Genomic DNA, 25,858 nt, shown 5'->3' with positions numbered 1-25,858 from the left:
TGGTGTCCCGCCACACAGTTTAATATAGGGCCCTTTCAGAGCCATCTAACATCCATGCTGTTTAAATTCCTACACCACAGCTGCATTTTACAGCAGCTGGCTTATTTACCACAGCCTGCATGTTTAACGCCAGGGAGCTAAAGTAAATCCATCACTGGTCTACTAAAGCTAATCTTGACTGAATGCTTTTCTGCTGTCTCTTTGTGATTGTCAGTGCACATATTTATTTCATTTTGCTCTCTAATTCTGTGCTCCCCCTGTCTCAGAACTGTCAGGCTGGGAACAACTAATTTAATTACATTTTATAAGCACAAATTATGATTCAAGTGTTTCCAGATCTTGTGCATACTTGTCAGGTTTTCTGTTTCTTTCATACTAAGAGAAAGAATGTACCAGAGGAGTAAATATAATGACTGGGCGTGGTCGCCAACTATACATAATGTTTTTGTTTTTTTTCCTGCTTAGATTTTCTTCTAGAAAAAAAACATGTTTATGGTAGGTTTGTCCAGGCACCAGCATAGATTATTTACAACAACCTCTGCAGAGACTTGCAGCTATTTTTTAATGAGTACGTTTGGTATCAAGTATAAACTAGTCCTCGTGCTCGAACATGACATACGCACAAATCAGAAGTATGCACATGAATGCAGTTCTGCTCTGCATCCCCAGAACCAGAACCAGAACCAAACATGGAGAAGCAGCATCCAGCTTCTGCAACAAACTTCCAGAAAACTGCAAAACAGCTAAAACAACAACTGAGTTTCTTTAATTAAATCAAGAATAAAACCCCACCTGTTTAGAATTGTTTTCGACCCACAATCCCTGGAATATTGAGCAACGTATTTGTTGTCCATGATTTTGATGATGGCACGAGAAATTGGTGACTGTAAGATGTTTTTATAACTTTTTATATTTGTGTTTAAAGAACTTTGAACTGCCTTATTGTTGAAATGTGCTTCACAAATAAATTTGACTCGATTTTCTTGTGAAGTTACTAACAATCCTTCAACTTGTTCACATTTTGTCACATCACAATCACAAACCTCAGTGTATTTCACTGGGATATTAAAATAAAACATGTTCATGAAGTGCTTGAAAAAGGATGTATGGTAATCAAAAAGTTTTACTTTAAAATGCCTAGAAAACGTAAATGTATTCAGTTGTTTTTACTTTCATAGAGCCCACGAAACAAAGTGCAACAAATCGCTTTTAGAACTCACTTACCTGCTAAATAGTCCCTATAGTTAATGTCTCAATGTCTCTAATTTCATCTCAGAATAATCAATTCTTTTCTGGAAAGCCCTCAGCGATTTGTTGGAGAACATTGGCGAACAAACGGCATCATTCGGGCCGAGGAACACAACAGAACGATCAGGGAGAAAGATATGGAGAGGTTCAAAACAGGGTGTTGGGATCATGAGTTCTTCTGAGGTTCCCAAATATGCATTAACTATCATTTATATATGATGGTCTGTCGTATGAAGTCTCAATTAGGCAAAGTTTGTTGTAATGCAACAAAAAGATGCAAAAAGGTTTATTGGGCATGAATATAGCCTGTTGTTTCCTGCTGACCCACTTTGATTTACCTAAATAACAGATTTCCAGGCTGCAGACAAAGAATATTCTGATAGTAGATAAAATATGTAAGTCTGTACAGACCCAACCTAGTTGAACAAACATGGACAAACATATAAAAGTCACATGCAGTGAAACACAACTTTAGATCTTTTCTTGTGAGACATGTGTGTGTGTGTGTGTGTGTGTGTGTGTGTGTGTGTGTGTGTGTGTGTGTGTGGGGGTGTGTGTGTGTGTGTGTGTAAGCTGTGTTTGTGCCGTTTAATGCCCTGGATCACTTCCTGGATTGGAAATGAGGGTTCAAAGGTTTCCAAAGCTTGTATATTTCCTGTGTGCTTCTCAGGTGAAATCTAGAGTCATGTCAACGAACACGGAATCCCAGACACACAGCTGTGAGTACACATTCATTTCTAAAATTTAACAAGACAATGTGCATGTACACATCTACTCACGCAGATTCAGCTGTTCCTAATTAGTATTGCTTTCTTGGCTAGTTTTTGGGAAATTTTCTGGGAAATATTATATTTTGCATACTGCTAAACAGTAATTTTTTTCCCTTGAATTCACTTGAGTTTTCTTTTTATGTGTTTTGATCTTGAGTAATCCATGGGGCTGAGTGGATCTTGCTCCATCAGAACCGCAACATATTGAAAAATACACAAAAGAGAATCATACCATGGATTTATCGGTAGTTATCAAGCTGCCTAAGACTGTTAGGCATCATAAAATGTAACAATCCTTTGTGTTCATCACAAAACACACTAACCAGATGATACTGAGACTTTAGCCCATTGCAATTCTATTTTATTGCATTTGAAAATTGAAAAAAAGTCAAATAAAAAAATAAGGCTGCAGTCATGATAAGACATGTTGGCACTTATCTTGTCTTCCTGCTCTTCAGCTGAATCAGAGCTGGTAAAGGAATTTGCACAATGTCTCATTAAGACCTTTTTGACATTCTCAGTTGTTCTCTGAAAATGAATCACAGACAGTTCTATGACGAGTGAAAATGAAAAGACCAGAGAGAAAATGGCATGCCAGATAGAAAGTCGTGCAGAATCAGGGTTGGCGTAGAAGGAATAACAAATAAAGAAGAAAGAACGACTAAAATAAATCAATGTTTCAGGCGTGAGAATCGAAAGAAAAAAACCCCCAAAGCTGCAAATAAAAACAACTTAAACGGTCAAGACTTTTTCTAAGTTCCAAGGTTGTCAGCATTCCTCACTTTGCTCACAATACGCTCGTTTCTGAGCGCTGGAAACTGCAGGGATAGCTCCCTAAAAATGGCACCGCGCATTCAGATATCATTTGCAATGCGGCAGTAATCACACTCCAAATTCACGTCCACATAATAAGATGTTCAAGCCTATTATCTCTGTGCTGCACACTCTCATTGTTATTGTCTGTTTTACTCGTAGCACGGGAATGAACAAAACTCCCTGATTGGTTGCAATAACATTTACATTGTCAGAGAAACATTCTCACCGATGCTCAGCAAGGGGCTTCGGTTTGTCCTCAGTGGTTTGCATTTGCTAATCATGTAATATACTTGCGCATCTTTTATTGTTCCAGTGTTTTGGAGAGTATAAAGCAATGAAGTGTTAGGAACAGGCAATGCAACAACAAAGAAAATAATTCCTTTGTGCTTCTCAGGTCATCACCTCAGGGAGAAGTGAGTTAACACAAGTAGCGGCTTTTGCAAAAACTGAGCAAAGAATGATTTGCTAAGACTCTCTGTAGTTGTTAGAATCAAAATGTTTCATATCAAGATGAAAAAACAAACACTTGACCACAGTGCAAATTTTAAAACATATTTATTGTCACTGTTGCATGATTACACAAAACAAATGTTATAGTCCATGGATTTATTTACCGGTGACACACTTCTGCACTATTCTAGCCAGTTCTCACACAGATTTTTTGCATAATCCCACTTCACTATGCAGTGGACTCTTCAAAATGTAAAAACAAAAATCCAAAGACATACAACCTTCAAAGCACTTCACATCATTTGATGCTGCAGCTGCACAACAGTTGAGAAGACTTTGTTGGAAGGGTGAACCATGCTTTACTGCATGATTTCCTGATTTCTTCAGTTCTCTGTCTCATATTTTCTGAAGTTGATTTTATTTTCCTTTACTCTGCTAGTACCCAGCAGGGAACGATGTCCACAGGCCAGTGGGCTGGAGAGTGTGGCACCTTTGTTGCATTCAGGGGAGGAGACCCCTGACCCCATCCCTACCACCACCAGGGGGACTATTCCAGCCTGGATTAATGGCAGCTTTTTGAGAAACGGTCCAGGGAAATTTGAGTTTGGAGAAGACAGGTATTTACCAGACACTTTGAATCTGTCACACAATGCACTCATACATTGAATTTCTTCACTATGTAAATTTAATAAAATATAGTATATGTTTGCTGATTTGTTGATGATATTCAGCTCTACTTACCTAAAAAGGCTCAGGAAATAAATCAGCTTATTTTAAACCACTATGTGATTAATTTTCTGTACATTTTTGAATCGTAAGACAAAGTTGAAATACCTAAACTCACCAGCCACTCTGTTAGGTAAACATTACTTAATCCAGGTTAGACATCCTTTTGTCTTGAAAACGTCCTTGTGGTCTACATAGATATGCAGTTACTGCAGATTTCAGCCACACACATATTTGAGCCCTCTATTTCACAAACTGGATTCAGATCTGCTGACTGTGGAGGCTTTAGGAGAACAGAGAACCTGTCATGTTTAGGAGTCCAGCCTGAGATGTTTTGGGCTTTGTGATAAAGTACTTTTTCCTAGTGGAAATACCCATTAGAGGTTGGAAGAAATCTGGTCATAAAGGGACGGGCATCGTCAGCAGCAGTATTCAGTAAGTAGTAATATCTAATGCTTAGGTGGTAATAAAGAGCCTAAAGTGTCAAAAGAAAAAATATTTTCTACACAGATTGAACTGTTAAGACAAAATGGATCCTTTCTTGTAACTTGGTTACAGCAGATTGTGACTCTACCAGCAGAATGTTACAGGCAAATGGAGAATTGTCAGGTCAAGCAACATTTTTGAATCTGTTGCCGTTCACCTCTGGTGTGAAAAGCCTTAGTTTGTCTTTCGGTGACGGGAGTGGCATCTCGTGTGGTCTTCTGCCGGTGTAGTCAATTTGCTCCAACTGTTTATATGTTCTGGCTTTAGATATGGTCTTCTGCATACCTTAGTTCTAAAGAGTATTTATCTGAGCCGTAGTTACTTTTCAATTATTCTAAATCAATCTGCCTCATCTGATCATTTTTCTCGTAACTGCTGCTCACCGACATTTTTTAACCTTTCTTTGATAAAAGAAAGATAAAAAAAAGAAACATTGCATTGTGTTTAGACACAATGCAATGTTTCTAGAATATACTTTTAAGCATCATTTGATAATTTACCTTGTACTTGTATGTGTTTTGTCTCTCTTCCATTAGTCGGTTTTGTCACCAATTTTATTATTGATTCTAGTGTTTTATTTGCTGTTGCCTTGAAAAGCATTTATTTTCAAAGCTCAGTCGAGTTGATTTCCCAGTAAATAATATATTTCCCATGTAGCACCCTCTAGTTTATCTCACCTAAGTAACTTCAGTGAAATGAAATGGCTTTTTATCTCTTTCAGATACAATCACTGGTTTGATGGCATGGCCTTGATGCACCGGTTTCACATCTGTGAGGGCAGCGTAACTTACAGCAGCCGGTTCCTACGCAGTGATTCATACAACCTCAACTCAGAGAGGAACCGCATTGTGGTCTCAGAGTTTGGGACTGTCGCCATGCCTGACCCTTGCAAAAATTTCTTTGCACGTTTCCTTTCCCGTTTTCAGATTCCACGTATGTATTGCTTCTTTATTTATTGCATAATCCTGTTTGAAACACGCAGCACTAACAGTGGTCGTTTTAGTATTATACAACACGCATTATTATTATGCATTATTGATCATCTGGGTTGTGACTCCACTGATGTTGGAAAGGTTTCTTTTCCTCATCTCTGTTCAAAGTAAACCGTGAAGGAAAAAAACATTTGTCGTCACGCTGAAGAGGGCAGACACCATCAGAATACACCTGAAATCTCAGTGGTCAAGTTTTTTCTGCAGAGCTGAGCAAGAATAAAAATGCAGTTTGCCTTTGTTTGTGAAGTCAGCAAATGCAGCATCCTTTGCATTGCAATAGAATTACATTAACCAATTGAGAACATTTGTTGAATTAACAGCGGCGAATGAATTATTCTTGGTAATTTAATGTGGCAGTCGTGTCCAGAACGCAGCTTTTCAGCTTAGAAAAAGAGGTCAGTTTAATTGGTTGCGCTTACAAGCATATGCAGAAATCATTTCTTTCTCATTGACTCATTTGCAGTTACATTATGCTTGAAATGTGACTTCAACACGGAGATGGTCTGGTAGCGAATGATAATTTGTCAACACGAAATTATGACTGTTAAAAAAGCTGTCAAAATGACTATTCTCTTCTGTTTCATTAGGACAAGTACATTTGACAAAATAATTTGTCAGTTATTCAAAAATAAAAATAAATATGTTAAAATGTACTTTATTGATGCCAGAATTGGAAAATTATTGACAAGAAGAAGTCGACCTGTGACAATAATGATAAACTCCAAATAATGTTTCTAAATCCTAAAACTTGGTCTGGGATTGAGAGTTTTTCTGCTGGAAGTATTTCTACACTATTAAGTAGATGCCTTGTTTACATTTCTAGATATTATTAAGTTCAATTATTATGTACTATTTAGCAGCATAGTTCCACATGGTGAGGTATCATATTTGACGATGGGTAAGTTTTATTTTTAGATGACAGTTTGTGTTTGTTGGCTGTATGCAGAGATAGACTTAAAGCCCAAAAGACTATGTAAGTTTTATGGATAACCTGTGGGGATTTTTGACATCATCGAAACAGAAAACACAAAACATCGCCAAAAAAAGAGGAAAAAAAAAACCCGTTAAGACAATATCGTATATGGTGACTCAACGTTCAGATTCAGATTTGCAGTTAAGCACTAAATTATTCATACCCTTGATAGATTTGAATGTAAAATAATTGTTATTCTTCCAAGAAGCTTATTTCTGATAGGAATTGAAAACGGGTTCTCTCAAAAAATAATTTAAAAATGTAAGATTTCGCTGCTTTAATTAACGGTTTATTATAAACTGGGATTTTGAACATTATCCATGTCTCAGTAGTCTCCTGAAAAATCTTTACTGACATTACATGAGTCCAGATCTCTTTATTCTTGCTGACCTGTTTTCTGCTTGCTTCCACTGCTAATTTGACAGTTCATCTTACATTTGTGCTATATTATATTTTACACTTCAACCTGTTGCTGCTTTTAAATTAAGTTTACTAAAACTCTGTTTGAAGAGCTGCATTATCGGTTTATCAAATAATTTTACTGAATACATGAAAATCAATTTTTAGCCAGCAAAGAACAAGCAAGGAGTTATTAATTATACGTCTATTAACTGCAAGCTACGTTGCCTTGCATCCTAATTTCTTCTGTTCGTCCTGTGTTTGCTCCGTATTTTGGCTGGTTTTTCCCTCAGTTTCTCTGCCAACTTCTTTCACTCCCTTAGCTCTCTCTGATGATGTTAGAGCTATAAAGAGTGTTTTTCTTGAAACTCTTAACTTTTAAAGCTTTCTTCGGGAAAAAATAATAATTTGAAAGTATGAGTTGCTGACATGTGATGTGGTGCCAGGAAGCAAAGTGGAATGGTGTAAAAGATTGCTGGGCTGCCCTCAGGTGCTCAGGGGGAACGTGTTCAGGCCCAGGAATGTGCAGGATGAACGGCATCAAAACAAGTCATAAGCACGTAGTTCTGAGGTCCACACATTCTTTGTTAATGTTTTAAAGCTTTCATTTACATGGTGCTAACGAGGCAGCCGGGACAAACCCCTGAAAGGGTGGCAGAATTCAAACAATCAAAGAAAAGAAGAACATGCATTTATATTTTACTGCTCTTGTCCTTGATTGCGCAAGAGGTGCAATGAAAGTCTGCGGCATACTAATGAAAGCCTGAGTGTATGTGTGCGTGTGTCCATTATTATTATTATTATTATTATTATTATTATTATTATTATTATTATTATTATTATTATTATTATTATTATTATATAAGCAAAAAGAAAACACTTTTGAATGCATTCTGTGAAGGAGTGATGACTGAAAATCCAGCTTTAAACTTCTGCAAACTTAAGAAAAACAAGCTACTGGACTGGATGAGCATTTCCTTCTCTGACTGATAGGTACTTTTTCTCGAACCTATATAAAAAGACTACAGACAACGTATATGAATTTTATAGACAAAGCTTTTGCAAAAGGAGAACTCTCCGCCATGACCTCTCCAGGCCGTTCACAGAGAGTTCTGATCTCCTTCCACGCGAGCCCCTGTTTTATTGTCAAGCAGAACAGCCAGAAAAAAACAACAAAGGTCGTAAAACTTCTAACCTAAACAAACCAGCAACTCAGTTCCAGGTGTGATATCTGATCTACTATCTGAGCCCAGTTCAGCTCTAGGTCAAACTGTCAACAAAGAGGGAGGATAAACAAGAGACAAAATACGACTGCTCACAGGCAGTTAGGAGGTATTCTGGTTGATAAGAATTAAGGTCTGGGAAACACAGAGTTAACTGTCTCACATGAAGATGAAACAGTCAGTCGTAACCTCCAGGTCAGTTTATACACACATAAGGAAGAAAACACTTTATTAACATTAGACTGAATATGAACTAAAGTAATAACAAAATGATAATACCAAAAATCTCTATCACTGACGTACGTGAGAACGACGGAAATGTTTTGAATCACTATATGTTCTTGTCGTCCACATGTGTGAACAGAGCCCACAGATAATGCAAATGTGAACTTTGTCAAGTACAAGGGAGACTACTATGTCAGCACAGAAACCAACTTTATGAGGCGAGTGGATCCGCAAACTTTGGAGACAAAAGAGAAGGTGGGTAGTTAAAAATTCAACAAAGTCTCTTTATGAGACAGAGAGCTGATAAGAAGTCAGAGACTGAAGAGAAATGTGACAAGCACGAAGGATGAAATGTGTTTTTTTTAATTTATTTTTTTTATTGTCATTTCATGGTTAGGTGGACTGGAGTCAGTACGTTGCTGTAAACTCAGCCACAGCACACCCACACTACGACCGTGAAGGAGCAACATACAACATGGGCAATTCGTACGGCAGAGATGGTGACCTAGTTTTCTGTTTGCATAACCTCCCATGTAAACCTGTCAATCTCAACATTAAAGTGAAGGAAGTGCTACTTTTTGAAAGATGCTTCTTTTCCTGCGTCACTACATCTCGCAGAAGCATTGATGAACCTTTTCACATCATGTGACGACTAAATTAAAAGTTCATTTACTTCTATTAGAATCTTATGCTATTGACCAACAGAGAATAATGTGTAATTGTAAATTGGAAGGAAGGTTATTTGTGAATTAACGAAATGCTTCGCAAGGAAAAATCTGACAATGTCAATATTGTAGCTGTCCTGTTTTGGGGGGAAATCTGTAGAATAAGGTTTTTGAATAGCTCAATCTCAGTCAGACTGGATGGGCAGCTTCTGTAAACATGAGGTTTTAAATCTTGCCACAGTTTCTTGGGTGAATTCAAGTCTGACCTTGGCAAAGGCATTTTATGCATGAATATGCTTTGCACTAAACAATTCCAGATAAAGTGTTGCTGAAAAATGTAAGTTTTGGTCAGAGAACACATTTTTTCCCACTTGTTTTCTATGTTCCCTACATAGAATGTGACAAAATGATATATAATTTCTCCAGGTTTTTTCTACACCATCATCCGCATCCCTCCTGCTGAGGAAGCGGCAGCAAAGGAGGACTCGGCAGACCTCAGCGGGGCCGAGGTGATCTGCTCCATCCCTGCAGCTGAATCCAGAAAACCTTCTTATTATCACAGCTTTGGTGAGACACACACACTTCGGCATGATAAGTAGTCACCTCTCTTTACCTAATCTGCAGCTTAGATGTTTAAAGAACTAAAATCAGTGACTACTGTTAAAGACATTGCTTCAATGACCCGTTCTGCTAAAATGAAACATTTGTATGGCTTTAATTATTCCATTTCTTATGTAAGTTCTTGTGTTCTCCTGTCACAGCTTCCTTTTTTCCAGTCACACTCTGTCGTTCTACCTCCGATTCACAGAAAAGCAACACCAATTTTATTCGTCTCCTTGAAAGTTTTAAAGTGTCTGGTAGATATATTTACGCCCTTTCAACCTCAAAAGGTTGAAATAAAGTTATTGTTTTTCTTGTCTGCGTTTAAAATAAAATTACAAATCATGTGGATGAAACTGAAATTGAAAATTTTTTTTGGCCTACATGACAACGTGGTGGAAAACCAGCACAACACAGCACATCACCCCAAAACTGAAAAAAACAAACCAAAAAAATAATAAACCAAAACTTCCAGTTGTGATTTTTCTGTAAGGTGGTCCTACAAAGGTTTGACTGAAAGGGTTTAATGCAAAAAGTCTACCAGAGACTAGAGACTAACAAAAAAATAATCTATCCAGCAAGCATATGAACAGCAGAAAACTGGAATAAAACGAAAGGCATGTCAGATCAAAAAGTCACATAGAAGAGTGAAAATGGCATTCAGGCCTGCAGAAACAAATCAGAGTGTATGACAGCCAAATGGCCAAAAGGCCCAGAAGCTTCAAAGTCACAGATTTGAAGAGGACTGCTAATTGATGATTTGTGTGAAACCTGGGAGGCAGCACCCAATTACAAAGAAGGAGGGGGCTGAAACAAAGCATATGACATTATATCTCTTAAAAACAAACATCGATTGGGATGTGGCAAAAACGCACGCTACTTTCCCCCCCCATTATCTGTTAGTTTCTTTTATTTGTAAAAACAAATGAAAACCAAGTAAAAAAAAATAAAAATCTTTTCACTTCAATTACTTTGTCGATTACATAAAGCCGTAATAAAGTGTTTAGAAGTTAGTGTGACAAAATGAAGGGTTTTTACATTTATAGCATTCGTTTTATGAATGCTATGAAGCCTTTTCTGCTAGACACTCTAATGCCTAAAAGAACTCGAAAAGGGACATTTTTTTTTTCTTTTTTGGCTATATTCCAAACACACAGCTTTACAAAACGCTCACGGTAATGTTTAGTTTATCTGGTTGTAGTTTGTGTTTACCCGTCTGCGTTGGCTTACCTTCCAATCCACACATCAACACTTACAAGCACTTTGCAATTATATTTAGTGACTGCGCTCTTTGTTGGGAGTCCTCAACAAAAGAAAACAAAATTCAAGCAGCAAGAAGATTTGGGCTGGGAGAATTAAACCCTCCAACAAACAAACGCATGAACACAGATCTCAGTAAACTCAGTAGCGTCAGAAGCTCAAAGCCCAGCATGGAGTCTCAGGCAGTGCGGAAAGTCGCTGCCGCATTTGAAAGACCATCGGCGGAGTAAAATGTGGAGGAGTCTGTTTTTTGATGGTTGCGCAGCGTATGATTGGACATTACAAGTCAGCTGATACCCATAGGGGCAACAAAGTAGCCATTAAAAATCAAGCTCTGGGCCAATGCCAGTCATCTAAAGCAAATAAGACTCCATTACTTGGCTGATTTAACACAGCGTTGCTCCATTTGTTCCCTGATCACATCTCGGTCTATATTTCTGGCGGACCACCCTGTCCCACCAGACTTCTGGGCACCGAGAAATCCCACATGTCAGGAAAACATTGTGCAGTTGTACAACAAAACCTAATATTACATTTGTCAGAGGAGTTCCAGGTCGTGTTCCAGCTCTTTTTTTATTTATTTATTTTGAAACGCTTTTGTCTGAACTTTTGCCTATGAAGTGAAAGATGGAAAATGTCATCGCTGGGACCAGAAATATTACATTTGCAAGCTGATTTTGATGCATGTGGCTTCCTCCAGTCAGAGAAGAAATAAGTTAACAGCATTAGATGGCTGAAGGGACCGAACAAAGTGCAGCTGCTTGTCGGTGTGTGTGCAGGTACGGAAGTCGTCGCAAAGATTGTTTTGATGGATCACAAGGCCCTGCTGTAATTGAGACCTGTTTTATTACATCTGGGTATCACTTTATCAGGATTAGTTACTCTTTTCAGTGACTTTTCTTTTAATTCTATACAGTACCAGTCAGAGCTTTAACTGCACTCATCATCAGCGTGAATGTGCAGTTGAGTTGGTCCAATTTGAGCAATTCTTTCGTGCACACTGGATTAGTAATGTAGCATAAATCTTTAATAATTAAAAAAAGAAACATTAAAATTAGTTTTTAAATAAAGTGTCCCAATATTAAGTCTCTGTAGTTGTCCATATCTCAAACAATAGATCAACTGTGCTGAAAATTAATTTCTAAGTCAGGAAAAAAAAAAAAAAATCTTAAACTGTTCTGCCAATTCTGATACTAAAAAAAAAAATTTTCTCAACACCTTGTAAAAATAATTTTGACCAAATTTTAGTGGTGGTATATGCATACAGTGTGACATTGAGTAGATTAAAGAAAACCTAAACTTATTTAGCGTTATTGGTTTAAAAAGCACTGAAGATGTAAGCTCTGTTAAAGAATCTACCCCAAATTAACAGCTCAACATTTGCAGGTAATGACTATGTAATCCAGTCATTACCTGAATTTTATATCCCTTGTTATCTTTCATAAAAAGCTTGGAAAACTTTAATGCGCTATGTAAGAAACGAGCAGTTCTTCATCTTGTTCTTTCTCATGCATGCGTTTCCTCCTGTGTGTTTCCCGTTTCTCTCCAGTCATGTCTGAGAACTACATTGTGTTTGTGGAGCAGCCGATAAAGCTGAATGTGCTCAAGTTCATGCTCTACAAGATCATGGGAGAAAGTTTTCAAAAGATCCTGAGCTGGGAGCCACAGTACGGCACCGTTTTCCACCTGGTCGACAGGCACACAGGCCAGGTGCGTGACAACAGCGTCTGAGCTGCTGGAAACTGCTGGAAACGGCTTAAATAATCAAAAGGTCTAATAAATCGCTAGAGGGCAAACGGTTCAAGAAACGTTCTTCTTAAACTCTAAGCAAGGTGTGCGTGACATCTTTTGTTTCGTTTTTGTTAACTGGTATTTGTGCAATTTTAGACTTTAGAAAAGTTTTTTGTTTTTTTAAGTTCAGCTCAAGGGTTCTTGAAGAAACTTGGCTGAAGTTATCGTACAACAGCATCTGAAAAACATTCAGTAGCTTTATACTCATCAAAAAGGAAGCAGTTCCTCAAATGATCTTTTTTTTTCTTTACAGTTTAAAAGATTTTTCAACTTAAATCCCAAAAAATTGAAATAAATGATAATTTTTCTTAAAAAATATGAAGGGATTTTAGAAACGACACAACCTCCTCTCTCCCCCTCCCCAACCTGTTGTTTAAGCAGTTTGGAAAGCCTAAACTTCTGTGTGTGATCGAATTCAACGAGTACAATGAAGTGCAATGAAACCCGCAGTCGCATGTAGCTGCTGAAAAAGCAATAACAAAAATTTGAAAGCCGTGCATAGATCTGTGCATGCACGATTACATTTTTTTCTTATTTGGTCTGATGAGGACACACTCGGATGCTGGAGCCTTTCCTCAAACATTGTTACTATCATTTTCTTCGTCTCATTACACAGAGCACCCAATAAACTCACAGAAAAAATAAATAAATAAAAGAAATTCTGAAAAAGTTATGGTGCAGATGGAACTCATCTCCAAATATTTAGCGGAATCAGCTCACTTCCCGCTAACTTGTTTGTCTGATGGATTTTTACGTTGCTAGCGTTTCGTACTGTTCAGTGGTTCTAACTGGTCCAACAGGAGAGCAAAGTGAAATACCGAACGGCACCGATGTTCACGCTGCATCAGATCAACGCCTACGAGGACAATGGCTTCCTGGTGATGGACATGTGCTGCGGGGATGATGGCGATGTCATTGGAGAATTCACTCTGGAGAATCTTCGGCGGGAATCGGGAGACGATTTAGACAAGGTGGACTAAAGCCTTCCGTTGAAAATCTGAGCTCAGAGTTATGTGTTGAACTTTTTTTTTTTTTTCATTTTGTCACATAACAAACTTGAATATATTTTCTCAAGATTTTACACGATAGACAAGCAAAACATAACCTCCAAAGTCTTTTGTAACCTATGAAAGGTTTCCTGTAGCTCATAGTTCTCACTGCTTTATCACAACTAACCATGATAAATAGTTTATATCTGCAGTTTGAAGAAATGTGAAAAAAAAAATCAAGAGGTGTGAATATGTTTGCAAGGCTTTTGTAATTAGCAACAAAATTAAGTTTTGTTTTTTTCAGGTTGTGTTTGTTAAAAAAAACATTAAATATGCTTGTGTGTTTTTTTTTTTAAGAAAAAAGGTTTCTGGTACTTTGAGCTTGTAAAGTGTCTGCTTTCAAAAGGGTGGGAGAGGTTTGGTTTAATCAAGAAAAACTTTCATCAAACCATCAAAGTCTGTTTTTTCTTCAATTGTTCCCGAGTGTTATCATTTAAATAGCATCATTGTTCAAAGTAGCCGCACGTTTTGCAGCTTTTCATTTGTGATGTCTGACAAATGTTCTGTTTTTTTATATTTTTATTTTGCAGTTTTACAATTCCTTGTGCAGAAACCTCCCGAGGAGATATGTGCTTCCTCTGAATGTGGACGAACAAGCTCCTCTGGACCAAAACCTTGTCATGCTGCAAAACTGTAAAGCCACAGCAAAGAGGACAAATTCTGGGGAGGTGGGATCCTACAGTATTCACTTCTCTGTATGGTCACTGCACTTCCAAAGTAATATGTTTAAGTGTAAAGAATCAGACCTATAATCATGATAAATACAGGCAATTCTCTCCCACACATTCCAAGCAATTACCCAGCATAATGAGATAAGCTACTTTCTGCAAGACAGTAATTTCATGACTTATCACGGGCGAAAATGATGTCCACCATGCAGTGAACAATTGCCATTTAATAGCTTCTCTGAACTCCCCACACACACTCTCTCTCTCTTTACGCTCTGTTTTCTTATGGCACAATAAAGAAAGAAACGGTGATGTCCAAGTTGTCATGGCTACCTGAGCAATAGTTTTCTCAGTATTGGTTCTTAGACACTTTGTGTTATATTCACCTTTAAAAAAACGGGAATGTGTTGCTGATTTCCACTGAGAACAAATGGATATTGCATATTGCAGTTAATTGGAACCGAGTTTGTGCGGAAATGTGTATGTTTTTATTTGAGGGATGATTTACTGCAGGGATCCATTCGTCTTTAGCAGGCAAGAATTGAATGTTCAACATCCCCAGAGAGCAGTGTGATGTAAATTAGACCTTTTAGGGGGTTTGGTGGGGGGGGGGAAAACCCTCCTCTGCATTAATTTCTGACCCAACAGGTTTACATGACCCACGAGGAGCTTCACAATGATGAGCTGCTGCAGTACGGTGGCCTGGAGTTCCCTCAGATCAATTACGACAAGTACAACGGCAGACCTTACCGCTACTTCTACGCATGTGGCTTTGGGCACGTCTTTGCTGACTCGCTGCTCAAGATGGACGTCCACACCAAGGAGCTTAAGGTGCCCTATTATCCAGAGACAACTTAGATAGAGCTCACGGCTAAATGCAGCAGTTTTACAAAAGAGCCCTGTAAGCTCCGATAAAAGGTCTGCAATCCCCTCCCGCCCCCCTGTTTAGGTGTGGCGCTATCCGGGCTTGTTCCCGTCTGAGCCTGTCTTCGTTGCCTCGCCCGACGCTGCGGAGGAAGATGATGGAGTGGTCCTGTCAGTCATTATCACTCCTAGAAAGGTAATTTAACAAAAAACACCACTGACACAAACCACCAGCACTTATTGTCAACTCAAAGTGCCTCTCAAAAGCGTTTATAAACCTTTCACATTTTCTTTACGACCACAAAGTGCGATGTATTTTCGTAAGACTTTATATGACAGATTAAAATCACATGTAGGATAAACAGCAAATTTTCAGCTTCTCACTATTCGATCTGTTTACCTGAACTCGGAAAGCAGTATTTACCAACTGCACACAAGGGTGCTCTGGTCAAATTAGACCAAAACCGATCTTTATGGCTTGTATACAAAATGTTATACTAACACTGCACATCACCCTGAACACACCATCCACACAGTGCAACAAAGATATGCAGCTGCAGAGCAGCAAAATGTGTTTCTGNCTGCTTTAATTAACGGTTTATTATAAACTGGGATTTTGAACATTATCCATGTCTCAGTAGTCTCCTGAAAAATCTTTACTGACATTACATGAGTCCAGATCTCTTTATTCTTGCTGACCTGTTTTCTGCTTGCTTCCACTGCTAATTTGACAGTTCATCTTACATTTGTGCTATATTATATTTTACACTTCAACCTGTTGCTGCTTTTAAATTAAGTTTACTAAAACTCTGTTTGAAGAGCTGCATTATCGGTTTATCAAATAATTTTACTGAATACATGAAAATCAATTTTTAGCCAGCAAAGAACAAGCAAGGAGTTATTAATTATACGTCTATTAACTGCAAGCTACGTTGCCTTGCATCCTAATTTCTTCTGTTCGTCCTGTGTTTGCTCCGTATTTTGGCTGGTTTTTCCCTCAGTTTCTCTGCCAACTTCTTTCACTCCCTTAGCTCTCTCTGATGATGTTAGAGCTATAAAGAGTGTTTTTCTTGAAACTCTTAACTTTTAAAGCTTTCTTCGGGAAAAAATAATAATTTGAAAGTATGAGTTGCTGACATGTGATGTGGTGCCAGGAAGCAAAGTGGAATGGTGTAAAAGATTGCTGGGCTGCCCTCAGGTGCTCAGGGGGAACGTGTTCAGGCCCAGGAATGTGCAGGATGAACGGCATCAAAACAAGTCATAAGCACGTAGTTCTGAGGTCCACACATTCTTTGTTAATGTTTTAAAGCTTTCATTTACATGGTGCTAACGAGGCAGCCGGGACAAACCCCTGAAAGGGTGGCAGAATTCAAACAATCAAAGAAAAGAAGAACATGCATTTATATTTTACTGCTCTTGTCCTTGATTGCGCAAGAGGTGCAATGAAAGTCTGCGGCATACTAATGAAAGCCTGAGTGTATGTGTGCGTGTGTCCATTATTATTATTATTATTATTATTATTATTATTATTATTATTATTATTATTATTATTATTATTATTATTATTATATAAGCAAAAAGAAAACACTTTTGAATGCATTCTGTGAAGGAGTGATGACTGAAAATCCAGCTTTAAACTTCTGCAAACTTAAGAAAAACAAGCTACTGGACTGGATGAGCATTTCCTTCTCTGACTGATAGGTACTTTTTCTCGAACCTATATAAAAAGACTACAGACAACGTATATGAATTTTATAGACAAAGCTTTTGCAAAAGGAGAACTCTCCGCCATGACCTCTCCAGGCCGTTCACAGAGAGTTCTGATCTCCTTCCACGCGAGCCCCTGTTTTATTGTCAAGCAGAACAGCCAGAAAAAAACAACAAAGGTCGTAAAACTTCTAACCTAAACAAACCAGCAACTCAGTTCCAGGTGTGATATCTGATCTACGATCTGAGCCCAGTTCAGCTCTAGGTCAAACTGTCAACAAAGAGGGAGGATAAACAAGAGACAAAATACGACTGCTCACAGGCAGTTAGGAGGTATTCTGGTTGATAAGAATTAAGGTCTGGGAAACACAGAGTTAACTGTCTCACATGAAGATGAAACAGTCAGTCGTAACCTCCAGGTCAGTTTATACACACATAAGGAAGATTAACATTATACTGAATATGAACTAAAGTAATAACAAAATGATAATACCAAAAGTCAGTCGTAACCTCCAGGTCAGTTTATACACACATAAGGAAGAAACACTTTCACAATAACATTAGACTGAAAGTAATAACAAAATGATAATACCAAAAATCTCTATCACTGACGTACGTGAGAACGACGGAAATGTTTTGAATCACTATATGTTCTTGTCGTCCACATGTGTGAACAGAGCCCACAGATAATGCAAATGTGAACTTTGTCAAGTACAAGGGAGACTACTATGTCAGCACAGAAACCAACTTTATGAGGCGAGTGGATCCGCAAACTTTGGAGACAAAAGAGAAGGTGGGTAGTTAAAAATTCAACAAAGTCTCTTTATGAGACAGAGAGCTGATAAGAAGTCAGAGACTGAAGAGAAATGTGACAAGCACGAAGGATGAAATGTGTTTTTTTTAATTTATTTTTTTTATTGTCATTTCATGGTTAGGTGGACTGGAGTCAGTACGTTGCTGTAAACTCAGCCACAGCACACCCACACTACGACCGTGAAGGAGCAACATACAACATGGGCAATTCGTACGGCAGAGATGGTGACCTAGTTTTCTGTTTGCATAACCTCCCATGTAAACCTGTCAATCTCAACATTAAAGTGAAGGAAGTGCTACTTTTTGAAAGATGCTTCTTTTCCTGCGTCACTACATCTCGCAGAAGCATTGATGAACCTTTTCACATCATGTGACGACTAAATTAAAAGTTCATTTACTTCTATTAGAATCTTATGCTATTGACCAACAGAGAATAATGTGTAATTGTAAATTGGAAGGAAGGTTATTTGTGAATTAACGAAATGCTTCGCAAGGAAAAATCTGACAATGTCAATATTGTAGCTGTCCTGTTTTGGGGGGAAATCTGTAGAATAAGGTTTTTGAATAGCTCAATCTCAGTCAGACTGGATGGGCAGCTTCTGTAAACATGAGGTTTTAAATCTTGCCACAGTTTCTTGGGTGAATTCAAGTCTGACCTTGGCAAAGGCATTTTATGCATGAATATGCTTTGCACTAAACAATTCCAGATAAAGTGTTGCTGAAAAATGTAAGTTTTGGTCAGAGAACACATTTTTTCCCACTTGTTTTCTATGTTCCCTACATAGAATGTGACAAAATGATATATAATTTCTCCAGGTTTTTTCTACACCATCATCCGCATCCCTCCTGCTGAGGAAGCGGCAGCAAAGGAGGACTCGGCAGACCTCAGCGGGGCCGAGGTGATCTGCTCCATCCCTGCAGCTGAATCCAGAAAACCTTCTTATTATCACAGCTTTGGTGAGACACACACACTTCGGCATGATAAGTAGTCACCTCTCTTTACCTAATCTGCAGCTTAGATGTTTAAAGAACTAAAATCAGTGACTACTGTTAAAGACATTGCTTCAATGACCCGTTCTGCTAAAATGAAACATTTGTATGGCTTTAATTATTCCATTTCTTATGTAAGTTCTTGTGTTCTCCTGTCACAGCTTCCTTTTTTCCAGTCACACTCTGTCGTTCTACCTCCGATTCACAGAAAAGCAACACCAATTTTATTCGTCTCCTTGAAAGTTTTAAAGTGTCTGGTAGATATATTTACGCCCTTTCAACCTCAAAAGGTTGAAATAAAGTTATTGTTTTTCTTGTCTGCGTTTAAAATAAAATTACAAATCATGTGGATGAAACTGAAATTGAAAATTTTTTTTGGCCTACATGACAACGTGGTGGAAAACCAGCACAACACAGCACATCACCCCAAAACTGAAAAAAACAAACCAAAAAAATAATAAACCAAAACTTCCAGTTGTGATTTTTCTGTAAGGTGGTCCTACAAAGGTTTGACTGAAAGGGTTTAATGCAAAAAGTCTACCAGAGACTAGAGACTAACAAAAAAATAATCTATCCAGCAAGCATATGAACAGCAGAAAACTGGAATAAAACGAAAGGCATGTCAGATCAAAAAGTCACATAGAAGAGTGAAAATGGCATTCAGGCCTGCAGAAACAAATCAGAGTGTATGACAGCCAAATGGCCAAAAGGCCCAGAAGCTTCAAAGTCACAGATTTGAAGAGGACTGCTAATTGATGATTTGTGTGAAACCTGGGAGGCAGCACCCAATTACAAAGAAGGAGGGGGCTGAAACAAAGCATATGACATTATATCTCTTAAAAACAAACATCGATTGGGATGTGGCAAAAACGCACGCTACTTTCCCCCCCCATTATCTGTTAGTTTCTTTTATTTGTAAAAACAAATGAAAACCAAGTAAAAAAAAATAAAAATCTTTTCACTTCAATTACTTTGTCGATTACATAAAGCCGTAATAAAGTGTTTAGAAGTTAGTGTGACAAAATGAAGGGTTTTTACATTTATAGCATTCGTTTTATGAATGCTATGAAGCCTTTTCTGCTAGACACTCTAATGCCTAAAAGAACTCGAAAAGGGACATTTTTTTTTTCTTTTTTGGCTATATTCCAAACACACAGCTTTACAAAACGCTCACGGTAATGTTTAGTTTATCTGGTTGTAGTTTGTGTTTACCCGTCTGCGTTGGCTTACCTTCCAATCCACACATCAACACTTACAAGCACTTTGCAATTATATTTAGTGACTGCGCTCTTTGTTGGGAGTCCTCAACAAAAGAAAACAAAATTCAAGCAGCAAGAAGATTTGGGCTGGGAGAATTAAACCCTCCAACAAACAAACGCATGAACACAGATCTCAGTAAACTCAGTAGCGTCAGAAGCTCAAAGCCCAGCATGGAGTCTCAGGCAGTGCGGAAAGTCGCTGCCGCATTTGAAAGACCATCGGCGGAGTAAAATGTGGAGGAGTCTGTTTTTTGATGGTTGCGCAGCGTATGATTGGACATTACAAGTCAGCTGATACCCATAGGGGCAACAAAGTAGCCATTAAAAATCAAGCTCTGGGCCAATGCCAGTCATCTAAAGCAAATAAGACTCCATTACTTGGCTGATTTAACACAGCGTTGCTCCATTTGTTCCCTGATCACATCTCGGTCTATATTTCTGGCGGACCACCCTGTCCCACCAGACTTCTGGGCACCGAGAAATCCCACATGTCAGGAAAACATTGTGCAGTTGTACAACAAAACCTAATATTACATTTGTCAGAGGAGTTCCAGGTCGTGTTCCAGCTCTTTTTTTATTTATTTATTTTGAAACGCTTTTGTCTGAACTTTTGCCTATGAAGTGAAAGATGGAAAATGTCATCGCTGGGACCAGAAATATTACATTTGCAAGCTGATTTTGATGCATGTGGCTTCCTCCAGTCAGAGAAGAAATAAGTTAACAGCATTAGATGGCTGAAGGGACCGAACAAAGTGCAGCTGCTTGTCGGTGTGTGTGCAGGTACGGAAGTCGTCGCAAAGATTGTTTTGATGGATCACAAGGCCCTGCTGTAATTGAGACCTGTTTTATTACATCTGGGTATCACTTTATCAGGATTAGTTACTCTTTTCAGTGACTTTTCTTTTAATTCTATACAGTACCAGTCAGAGCTTTAACTGCACTCATCATCAGCGTGAATGTGCAGTTGAGTTGGTCCAATTTGAGCAATTCTTTCGTGCACACTGGATTAGTAATGTAGCATAAATCTTTAATAATTAAAAAAAGAAACATTAAAATTAGTTTTTAAATAAAGTGTCCCAATATTAAGTCTCTGTAGTTGTCCATATCTCAAACAATAGATCAACTGTGCTGAAAATTAATTTCTAAGTCAGGAAAAAAAAAAAAAAAAATCTTAAACTGTTCTGCCAATTCTGATACTAAAAAAAAAAATTTTCTCAACACCTTGTAAAAATAATTTTGACCAAATTTTAGTGGTGGTATATGCATACAGTGTGACATTGAGTAGATTAAAGAAAACCTAAACTTATTTAGCGTTATTGGTTTAAAAAGCACTGAAGATGTAAGCTCTGTTAAAGAATCTACCCCAAATTAACAGCTCAACATTTGCAGGTAATGACTATGTAATCCAGTCATTACCTGAATTTTATATCCCTTGTTATCTTTCATAAAAAGCTTGGAAAACTTTAATGCGCTATGTAAGAAACGAGCAGTTCTTCATCTTGTTCTTTCTCATGCATGCGTTTCCTCCTGTGTGTTTCCCGTTTCTCTCCAGTCATGTCTGAGAACTACATTGTGTTTGTGGAGCAGCCGATAAAGCTGAATGTGCTCAAGTTCATGCTCTACAAGATCATGGGAGAAAGTTTTCAAAAGATCCTGAGCTGGGAGCCACAGTACGGCACCGTTTTCCACCTGGTCGACAGGCACACAGGCCAGGTGCGTGACAACAGCGTCTGAGCTGCTGGAAACTGCTGGAAACGGCTTAAATAATCAAAAGGTCTAATAAATCGCTAGAGGGCAAACGGTTCAAGAAACGTTCTTCTTAAACTCTAAGCAAGGTGTGCGTGACATCTTTTGTTTCGTTTTTGTTAACTGGTATTTGTGCAATTTTAGACTTTAGAAAAGTTTTTTGTTTTTTTAAGTTCAGCTCAAGGGTTCTTGAAGAAACTTGGCTGAAGTTATCGTACAACAGCATCTGAAAAACATTCAGTAGCTTTATACTCATCAAAAAGGAAGCAGTTCCTCAAATGATCTTTTTTTTTCTTTACAGTTTAAAAGATTTTTCAACTTAAATCCCAAAAAATTGAAATAAATGATAATTTTTCTTAAAAAATATGAAGGGATTTTAGAAACGACACAACCTCCTCTCTCCCCCTCCCCAACCTGTTGTTTAAGCAGTTTGGAAAGCCTAAACTTCTGTGTGTGATCGAATTCAACGAGTACAATGAAGTGCAATGAAACCCGCAGTCGCATGTAGCTGCTGAAAAAGCAATAACAAAAATTTGAAAGCCGTGCATAGATCTGTGCATGCACGATTACATTTTTTTCTTATTTGGTCTGATGAGGACACACTCGGATGCTGGAGCCTTTCCTCAAACATTGTTACTATCATTTTCTTCGTCTCATTACACAGAGCACCCAATAAACTCACAGAAAAAATAAATAAATAAAAGAAATTCTGAAAAAGTTATGGTGCAGATGGAACTCATCTCCAAATATTTAGCGGAATCAGCTCACTTCCCGCTAACTTGTTTGTCTGATGGATTTTTACGTTGCTAGCGTTTCGTACTGTTCAGTGGTTCTAACTGGTCCAACAGGAGAGCAAAGTGAAATACCGAACGGCACCGATGTTCACGCTGCATCAGATCAACGCCTACGAGGACAATGGCTTCCTGGTGATGGACATGTGCTGCGGGGATGATGGCGATGTCATTGGAGAATTCACTCTGGAGAATCTTCGGCGGGAATCGGGAGACGATTTAGACAAGGTGGACTAAAGCCTTCCGTTGAAAATCTGAGCTCAGAGTTATGTGTTGAACTTTTTTTTTTTTTTCATTTTGTCACATAACAAACTTGAATATATTTTCTCAAGATTTTACACGATAGACAAGCAAAACATAACCTCCAAAGTCTTTTGTAACCTATGAAAGGTTTCCTGTAGCTCATAGTTCTCACTGCTTTATCACAACTAACCATGATAAATAGTTTATATCTGCAGTTTGAAGAAATGTGAAAAAAAAAATCAAGAGGTGTGAATATGTTTGCAAGGCTTTTGTAATTAGCAACAAAATTAAGTTTTGTTTTTTTCAGGTTGTGTTTGTTAAAAAAAACATTAAATATGCTTGTGTGTGTTTTTTTTTTTTTTAAGAAAAAAGGTTTCTGGTACTTTGAGCTTGTAAAGTGTCTGCTTTCAAAAGTGTGGGAGAGATTTGTTTTAATCAAGAAAAACTTTCATCAAACCATCAAAGTCTGTTTTTTCTTCAATTGTTCCCGAGTGTTATCATTTAAATAGCATCATTGTTCAAAGTAGCCGCACGTTTTGCAGCTTTTCATTTGTGATGTCTGACAAATGTTCTGTTTTTTTATATTTTTATTTTGCAGTTTTACAATTCCTTGTGCAGAAACCTCCCGAGGAGATATGTGCTTCCTCTGAATGTGGACGAACAAGCTCCTCTGGACCAAAACCTTGTCATGCTGCAAAACTGTAAAGCCACAGCAAAGAGGACAAATTCTGGGGAGGTGGGATCCTACAGTATTCACTTCTCTGTATGGTCACTGCACTTCCAAAGTAATATGTTTAAGTGTAAAGAATCAGACCTATAATCATGATAAATACAGGCAATTCTCTCCCACACATTCCAAGCAATTACCCAGCATAATGAGATAAGCTACTTTCTGCAAGACAGTAATTTCATGACTTATCACGGGCGAAAATGATGTCCACCATGCAGTGAACAATTGCCATTTAATAGCTTCTCTGAACTCCCCACACACACTCTCTCTCTCTTTACGCTCTGTTTTCTTATGGCACAATAAAGAAAGAAACGGTGATGTCCAAGTTGTCATGGCTACCTGAGCAATAGTTTTCTCAGTATTGGTTCTTAGACACTTTGTGTTATATTCACCTTTAAAAAAACGGGAATGTGTTGCTGATTTCCACTGAGAACAAATGGATATTGCATATTGCAGTTAATTGGAACCGAGTTTGTGCGGAAATGTGTATGTTTTTATTTGAGGGATGATTTACTGCAGGGATCCATTCGTCTTTAGCAGGCAAGAATTGAATGTTCAACATCCCCAGAGAGCAGTGTGATGTAAATTAGACCTTTTAGGGGGTTTGGTGGGGGGGGGGAAAACCCTCCTCTGCATTAATTTCTGACCCAACAGGTTTACATGACCCACGAGGAGCTTCACAATGATGAGCTGCTGCAGTACGGTGGCCTGGAGTTCCCTCAGATCAATTACGACAAGTACAACGGCAGACCTTACCGCTACTTCTACGCATGTGGCTTTGGGCACGTCTTTGCTGACTCGCTGCTCAAGATGGACGTCCACACCAAGGAGCTTAAGGTGCCCTATTATCCAGAGACAACTTAGATAGAGCTCACGGCTAAATGCAGCAGTTTTACAAAAGAGCCCTGTAAGCTCCGATAAAAGGTCTGCAATCCCCTCCCGCCCCCCTGTTTAGGTGTGGCGCTATCCGGGCTTGTTCCCGTCTGAGCCTGTCTTCGTTGCCTCGCCCGACGCTGCGGAGGAAGATGATGGAGTGGTCCTGTCAGTCATTATCACTCCTAGAAAGGTAATTTAACAAAAAACACCACTGACACAAACCACCAGCACTTATTGTCAACTCAAAGTGCCTCTCAAAAGCGTTTATAAACCTTTCACATTTTCTTTACGACCACAAAGTGCGATGTATTTTCGTAAGACTTTATATGACAGATTAAAATCACATGTAGGATAAACAGCAAATTTTCAGCTTCTCACTATTCGATCTGTTTACCTGAACTCGGAAAGCAGTATTTACCAACTGCACACAAGGGTGCTCTGGTCAAATTAGACCAAAACCGATCTTTATGGCTTGTATACAAAATGTTATACTAACACTGCACATCACCCTGAACACACCATCCACACAGTGCAACAAAGATATGCAGCTGCAGAGCAGCAAAATGTGTTTCTGCAAAATATTGACTACGTATTTACACCGCATTAAAAAAAAAAAATCATTTAACTTTTATCCTTGCCTCTTTCTTCTGCCCTCTGTTGGTCTTTCATACAAGATCTACTGAAGTTTGTTGCTGTAATGTTAACAAAGGTTCAAGGGGTATGAATACATTTCCAAGGCAGTGTAAGTAGGTTTTATTCAAGTGATAATAAAAAACCTACTTTGTGAGGTGTGCAGAGAAACAACATTGTTAGCGAGTCTTTAAACTTTCTTTTTCCACTTATGCACCGTTGAAGGGAAAGATAAATCCACTGCTACTTTTAGTGAGACTGTGCTCCTTTTGTAACCCCTTTATTTATTTTATTTTATTTTATTTTTTTACGTATTGCATTTTATCTCCTCCTGCATCTGTTTCCAGGAGAAGAGTACTTTCTTACTCGTTCTGGATGCCAAGACCTTCACCGAGCTGGGGAGAGCCGAGGTCCCTGTCAGTATCCCATGTGGGACCCATGGCGTGTTTAACGAGACGGGCTAGACGTGCCACTGTTTGAAGCTCTACAGCAAAACCGCTGAAAGCAAACCAGCAAGAAATCTACTTTATCCACAGGATGGAATATTTCTCTTGATATCGCTGCCTATAAACATTCCTGTAGTGGAAAAAAAAGGAGAAGACGTAAGACCAGGGGAAAACTGCACACTCATAGTATTTGTTTGTTCCTCTCTGAATGAGATTGATGCACTTCCTTGCTGCGTCTTGGTGTACCAGTTGGATGGTGATCTTTTAGAGACTTAAAGGCATTTTTTTTTCTAATTACTTTCTCAAAAAATTTGTAATGCCCCTTTCAGAAAAAGGACTGAGCACCTTGCACTTGAAAGGACTAGAAAACAATAAATTAAAATCAATATACACTTAAAAAAAAATCATTTTTTTTTCTTTTA

At 38.3% G+C, this 25,858-nt stretch overlaps 2 protein-coding genes across 2 annotated transcripts; both read left to right on the top strand.

The window, feature by feature from the left end:
• Positions 1 to 1,926: 1,926 nt before the first annotated feature.
• bco2l (beta-carotene 15, 15-dioxygenase 2, like) lies at positions 1,927 to 15,425 on the top strand. The gene is made up of 11 exons (XM_015024921.1): positions 1,927 to 1,967; positions 3,724 to 3,901; positions 5,218 to 5,429; positions 8,448 to 8,563; positions 8,706 to 8,808; positions 9,400 to 9,540; positions 12,383 to 12,543; positions 13,425 to 13,595; positions 14,204 to 14,341; positions 14,990 to 15,172; positions 15,291 to 15,425. Exons 1-11 carry the CDS (start codon positions 1,934 to 1,936, stop codon positions 15,408 to 15,410), a joined length of 1,557 nt encoding a protein of 518 aa, XP_014880407.1. The 5' UTR covers positions 1,927 to 1,933; the 3' UTR covers positions 15,411 to 15,425.
• Positions 15,426 to 17,545: 2,120 nt separating this feature from the next.
• LOC106941789 (beta,beta-carotene 9',10'-oxygenase-like) lies at positions 17,546 to 25,858 on the top strand. Its single transcript, XM_015024909.1, has 9 exons — positions 17,546 to 17,705; positions 17,848 to 17,950; positions 18,542 to 18,682; positions 21,527 to 21,687; positions 22,569 to 22,739; positions 23,353 to 23,490; positions 24,139 to 24,321; positions 24,440 to 24,550; positions 25,338 to 25,858. The coding sequence occupies exons 1-9, from the start codon at positions 17,664 to 17,666 to the stop codon at positions 25,452 to 25,454; spliced, it is 1,167 nt and encodes a 388-aa protein (XP_014880395.1). The 5' UTR covers positions 17,546 to 17,663; the 3' UTR covers positions 25,455 to 25,858.

Source organism: Poecilia latipinna, unplaced genomic scaffold (genome assembly GCF_001443285.1).
Source record: "Poecilia latipinna isolate Pla-1442-1.1 unplaced genomic scaffold, P_latipinna-1.0 Scaffold94, whole genome shotgun sequence".
Taxonomy (NCBI): Eukaryota; Metazoa; Chordata; class Actinopteri; order Cyprinodontiformes; family Poeciliidae; genus Poecilia; species Poecilia latipinna.
Note: the sequence above shows the minus strand (reverse complement) of the source record. Positions and strands in the feature narration are given on the sequence as shown.